A 6,833-nucleotide genomic window follows, 5' to 3' on the forward strand; every position below is an offset into this window, starting at 1 on the left:
CTTCTTCAAATCTGGTATCAGCCGGTCTTCGCCCATTCATCATCCCTCATGTCTGTTTCTGCAGTCACAAAACTGCACCTCTGTTTACAGTGGTAAACAGCTTGAGTGAACTATCTTCATTTTTCCACCATGTTGGTCTCAAGGTAGTTATTTTACGTTATCACAGTGACAATGGTGGACGTTGTCACTGTGATAACAGAACAGAACTACCTCGATACTCCAATTAGTACGATATGTTTTGTATGGTGTGTATTAATTTGTGGGTGTCCATCATCCATTTCATATTATATTTGACAAATTGTCATTTGTACAACATGTACGAATTGCTAAACATATGATATGTTTAGAATTCCAATTGTTGTGGCTAACGTTTAGCCCGGTGGCTAGGTGCTAACATTAGCTAGGTGGCTAAATTTAGCTAGGCTAGGGGTTAAGGGTTAAGGTTAGGAGTTAGGTTAAAGGGTTAGGGGAAGGGTTAGCTAACATGCTAAGTAGTTTCAAAGTAGCTAAATAGTAGTAAATCGTTGCAAAGTTGATAATTAGAAAAAAGCTCAAGTTGTCTGTGATGAGTTACAAGAAACCATTGGGATGCCAGACGTTCGCCTTATATGCTCACCCAAACTTGTCCTTTAAGCATGACACATCATTTAGTCAAAAGGTGATGTCCCTTTTCGCAAAAAAAAGGAATGCCAAGTATGTCACAGCCCTTTTTGTAACACTGGTTTAAGCACAAGTCTACTGTCACTCCCAACAGTCTGATCGTCTCATTGTCTCCAAATCATTGTTTGCGCTCATAATGAAAACATTACACTATAAAGTGAGGTTCAGTCTAAAACTGTTGATCAAAGTAACAGAGAGCAGGGCAGATACTTCAAGGATTATCTATGTTGAAGATACAATGAACCTAGATACAAACAATGAACCTAGATAGTAGCTTGACAAACTGATAGATAGAGCCTGTTTTGGCTTACATTTGAGGAAAAAGGGGGTCCTGTTCTAAAACAATTGGAGTAGAGCTACTACCTTACATACTAGGCCAGGAAAGACCAGGGGCTGTATAAATCAGTGGAAGCTGGGGGGAGGAGCTTCCCCATCCATGTAACGTTATTCAATGTGATCTAAAAGGCTAAACTGATCCTAACCCGGCACTCTTACTCTGAGAGGCTTGATGCATACTGCCCCAGAAGACCTAAGTAGTGTTCGAATACCCATACTAACATGCTGTATACTACATACTTAATGAGTACATACTGCGTACAATATACTATTAGTTCATAGGGCTCCCAAGTGGAGCAGCGGTCTATAGCACTGCATCTCAGTGCAAGCGGCGTCACTATAGTACCTGGTTTAAATCCAGCATGTATCACATCCGGCAGTGATGGGCCCAGTGTAGTCCGGGTTTGGTAATTGAAAATAATAATATTATTACTGCTGCAAAGATACGCTATGCGGTTTGTAAGGATAGCGTAGCTAAAGAATTGTAACGTAACTTATTTGAAAATTCATTACATCGCTGAACATTTCTTAACATTTGTCATAGTTAGTTAAAAGCAATGAAATTGTATCCGCTCTTTGTCTGACTTTGGCAAAATTTTCTGCCATTTTTTAAAAATCTGAAAACGTTGTGAGGCCACGGCCGTTTTCTGAAGAATTGCATTATGGACCCTGAAAGCACGGAAATAATGTCCACTGCTTGTATACTACGTATATTGGCAAATTTTGTATGACATCCGGGAACTTCTGGCATACTAACTATATCCATACTATGACCAATAACCATACTACATACTCCACTTCCATCACAAATAGTATGGTTAGTGCGGTTAGCATGAGTTTTCGAACACAGCTCTAGTTCTTATGAATACCAATGACGTTTCAACTACATGGCTGTATTGAGCAATAACCCAGCACCCTGAAAGCACCCTGTCAACAGTTGTGGAAGATCAGGTCATGTGAACTGAAGTTGTTAGGATGGTACTTTATTTATTACTTTATTACTTGATTTATTTTCATTAGCTGTAAAAAGTTTTCCACTTCACAGTTTTAGCTTAATAACATGTGTGGTTAGACGTATGTAGCTACTGATTTTGTGTAGTTATTTCTAATGTAATCAACTTTGACGTACCATTTGTGAAGTCCAATATGTTATTTGAAACCGAAAGGTGTATCAACAAATACCATTTCTACAAAAGCCAGCCTTTCTTTGTCTGTCCACTACTTTATTCCCATACCTCATTCTGAAAATGTTATTGATATAAAAAAATATGTGATAAACCCTACAGTTTTTGTTTTGACTACATTCTGGAAAAGCTACATATGCTATTGAAACATGTGCTCTTAGAGAATGAAACAGAAGTTTACAGAACTGCGTCTCAAAGTTCAATTCCTTTTATATCCTAAATCAAACGTAGATGTAGACTATTTCTAAATTAGCCTAATATTAGAATGAATGTTTAAATTCTTCCTATTTTCTTCAAAGGATACAACAAACACAGACCTTTTTCAACAATAACCGCTGTAGTTAGACCTGCACTGTAGCATATTGCTTTTGCCTGATACTATGGCTTTAGGTGTTACCAATAGAATTTTACTTTTTAATAAACAAAGTTTTTCTAAAATAAAAAAATAACAGACCGAGATGAAGCCTTCAAGGCGAGAGCTTTTACTTTGCCCAAAATCTTTCAGCGTGAGATAATCCCATTTTATTTTCTAATTACATGAGGATTTTGATTGAATATAAGTTTCGTAATGTTTAAGCTGTTACAAATGTACTGATATATGTGGATGCACGTGGCATTTCGGCAACTTTGAGAAAAACGACTTTTAGTGTTGCGTGTTGCTCACACTCATACCTGCCCTCTCATTAGCTAGAATGGTCCCCACCTGTTCCTGTCTTCAATCATTGAGCACATGCATTGCCATTGTGGTCACTCGGCTCTCTTGTCAATATAATCAATTATCTTTGCTTCGGTGTATGAGTGGTTTAGTCATTTATATATATATATATATATATGTATATGAATTATTATGAGCACAACAATACAAACAAATATACAAAGAAGAGTACATAAACCTAACAGACAGGGGTATTACATATCAAGATTCCTTTTCAATTAGTTAAACACTTTTTATTTAATGTTTTTACTTCACCTTTATTTAACCAGGTAGGCCAGTTGAGAACAAGTTCTCATTTACAATTGTGACCTGCCCAAGATAAAGCAAAGCAGTGCGACACAAACAATAACACAGAGTTACACATGGAATAAACAAACATACAGTCAATAACGCAATAGAATATATATATATATATATATATATATATATATATATATAGTGTGTGCAAATGAGGTAAGATTAGGGAGGTAGGACAATACATTGGCTGTAATGGCGAAGTGATTACAATTTAGCAATAAAACACTGGAGTGATAGATGTGCAGAAGGCGAATGTGGAAGTAGAGATACTGGGGTGCAAAGGAGAAGAAAAAAAAAGTAACAATATGGGGATGAGGTAGTTGGATGGGCTACTTACAAATGGGCTATGTACAGGTTCAATGATCTGTGACCTGCTCTGACAGTTGGTGTTTAAAGATAGTGAGGGAGATATGAGTCTCTTATATTGCTTTTTTGTTTTTACATTTACTGATCTTTTCAAAATAATATTTAAATTCTATCTTAAATAATGTTAAGAGGGGTTTGTTATTTGCCCACTTCATTGTATGGATAAAGAATCTTCCATGAAAGATAAACAAATGAACAATGAAAGTTAAATCAGGGTCCATATCATTTGGATCAAAATAAAAGGTAATATCAGAGTCTCTCAGATTAACATTAATAGTCTTCTCTTTAAGAACAAATCTTCTAACTCACTCCAAAATCTTCTGACATAAGAGCATAAGTATACAATCTGGAATAAGAAAGACATAAAACACAAAAACAAGTTTTTATTTTTTCTGATTTGACAACAACATTATTTGGATTAAACAATTATTGAATAATGATGGCCAACGATATGATTATCAAGAATTCATGAGAACACACAATGTTACATTCACTCCTGAGGAATGGGATCGTCATCAAATGATCCGCCAAGTTCCTGTTGAAATTCTAAAGGTGATTGGCTACGCTCTGTGAGGGTGGATTTCACTGACGCATTCGGGTTGGAACAATAAATAGAGCGAACAAGAAACCTTCCAGTTCACAAGTCTGAGAAGACGCATGAAGAAGTTCTTGCTTCAACAGTGATTGAACGGAACTCCTCTGCCTTCGTCCCGCATTATAGAAAATTCCGGATTGATAACATAACACTTACCTGAACTATAATAGCAAGATCGTCGAATAAACCATTGTTTTGTACCGTTCATTTAGATATTAAAGAAAATCTGCCAAGATGGAGTCTCAGATCCGCCAGAACTATCACCACGATTGCGAAGCTGCCATCAACCGGATGATCAATTTGGAGATGTTTGCCTCCTACACCTACACTTCAATGGTAAGGAGTCTACCAAGATGACCGTTTTGTTGATCTACCTGTTTTACTATTATGCCTGCGCCTAAATTCCACTTTTCACCTGACTTTCCTGTAGCCAATAACCTCAACTCCGTTAAATACACATTTGAGTTATACTTGGCTTGGCTATTAATTGCCTCCAGGTAGGTATAACATCCAAATGAAGCCGGGAATCTATCCTACCTTGGACAGAGCGCGTAACAACTCCTTGACAGGTTAATTGTCAGGTTACCAAGTAGACTACAGACTAGATTTATTCATGCCTATATTGTCAAGCTTAGTTACCACAACATGAACAGAATACCGAGTCATGTTTGGCTTTTTTCTTCTAACTACAATGTTCTATGTTTATCCACCCAGGCTTTCTATTTCTCCCGTGATGATGTGGCTCTGCCTGGCTTCGGGCATTTCTTCAAGGAGAACAGCGATGAGGAGCGGGAGCACGCGGAGAAGCTACTCTCCTTCCAGAACAAGCGAGGTGGACGCATTTTACTCCAGGACATCAAGGTAAGCCCTTGAGCATAGGAAACACATTTTAGATTGTAGACTGATAGAAAATGTTTTTACTCCATGGAGGAAAGTTTCTCCAGCGTTGATCTAGCTAGAGAACCTGTAGTCCTGAACATACTGTCTCTAACCACTGAACTGAGTGTGAGAAGTGTAACTGTTCACTTTATCCTGACCTTAACGTCTGCTAGTATTCCCTAACCCTCCTGTGTAGAAGCCAGAACGCGATGAGTGGGGCAATGGGCTGGAGGCCATGCAGTGTGCTCTGCAGCTGGAGAAGAATGTGAACCAGGCCCTGCTGGACCTGCACAAGATTGCCTCTGACAAGGTTGACCCCCATGTAAGTTATGGTAACCATGTATGTATCACATAGAATACAGGTACTGTCCCAGGAGATGATAACTAATGACACAGAATTGTGTGACCTGCTGCTTTGCAAGTACACGATAGTCCAGATGCATACTATGCACACAATGCAGCTAATGCATAAGGGGCGGCAGGTTGCCTAGCGGTTAGAGCGTTGCTCCAGTAACCAAAAGGTTGCTGGATCGAATCCTCTAGCTGACAAGCTAAAAATCTGTTCTGCCCCTGAACAAGTTAGTTAACCCACGTTAGGATGTTCTTGTAAATTTTTAACTGACTTGCTTATAGTTATATCTACACTTATGCCATTACCAACAGGCTCTTGTGTGTTACTGTATCTACAATGGTCTGTAGTCATTCTCTTGTCTGACCTGTGTTTTCCCTCTTTAGCTGTGTGACTTTCTGGAGACCCATTACCTGAATGAGCAGGTGGAGGCCATTAAGAAGCTGGGAGACCACATCACCAACCTCACCAAGATGGATGCTGTCAAAAACAAGATGGCAGAGTACCTGTTTGACAAGCACACCCTGGGAGGCCAGAGCTAAACTACTTCCATCCCCAGGCTACGGCCTACAGCCTCAGACCAGGACTCCTGGCTTCTCTGATAGATCCTACTGGCTTTACATTTATAGGGAGGGGAGTGTTGAACTGGTGCAGTGCAACACAGCTATAACATTGAGGTGTTTCTGTTGACAACACTATTGTATTGGAGGCAAGGCATCTTGTAAAACAATTAAAAAGATCACAAATGTTTTTGTTTAAGATTTCTAAGTGTTGACCTGTAGTGATGATTCAGTCTATTCAGGTTCTTTGCTCTGTCTTACTGAGCATCTTCATACCAGTGATAAATACTGACAATTGTAGACCTACTAGTGGCTGAGGGTCATAACAATAGGAGAAGTTTAATAAAGGATGTTACGTCTGACCACAAAGGGTGTCCTTTACCGCATCTTGTAGTAGTGCCATGTCAATGAAGGACCCAACTGTCAACTCTAGGTCCATAGGAGTGAAATGGGTAACTACAGTTGCTGTAGATCTTCACTCTGCATATCCCAAGTTTATAAAATGGCCAACAGGTCAATCAAACCCTTGCGTCCTGCTGGGTAAATCCGTTAGCCAGCTGTTATGGTAACTTTTGGCTCTTACTGACACACGCAATCTTCACTCATTTAGTTAATTTCAGTTGAAATGCACACTAGTTCCCCTACAGCAAACTCTGAACTGAATACTCAATAGTAACTCTACAAGCCTCTCATCATACTCAAAATCATACATTATTGGAGCTGTCACATGGTTGCAAAGATACTGATAATTTACCAAGATTACTGAAGTCTACCATTTTGGTAAATAACAGGCAAGCTTAACTTTAATACTTTAAACTGAAAAAATATTGCTATAATTGGTGTCCAAATCGTAACTGTTTCTGGTGGGTAGACCATTTGGTTAAAGGGGAAA

At 38.7% G+C, this 6,833-nt stretch overlaps 1 protein-coding gene across 1 annotated transcript; it reads left to right on the top strand.

Annotated features, from left to right (window-relative positions):
• The first annotated feature begins 4,176 nt into the window (after window positions 1–4,176).
• LOC109884798 (ferritin, middle subunit) lies at window positions 4,177–6,310 on the top strand. The gene is made up of 4 exons (XM_020476714.2): window positions 4,177–4,489; window positions 4,868–5,014; window positions 5,229–5,354; window positions 5,768–6,310. Exons 1-4 carry the CDS (start codon window positions 4,388–4,390, stop codon window positions 5,921–5,923), a joined length of 531 nt encoding a protein of 176 aa, XP_020332303.2. The 5' UTR covers window positions 4,177–4,387; the 3' UTR covers window positions 5,924–6,310.
• Window positions 6,311–6,833: the final 523 nt, after the last annotated feature.

The sequence above is a fragment of the Oncorhynchus kisutch genome, unplaced genomic scaffold (genome assembly GCF_002021735.2).
Source record: "Oncorhynchus kisutch isolate 150728-3 unplaced genomic scaffold, Okis_V2 scaffold2051, whole genome shotgun sequence".
Lineage (NCBI taxonomy): Eukaryota > Metazoa > Chordata > Actinopteri > Salmoniformes > Salmonidae > Oncorhynchus > Oncorhynchus kisutch.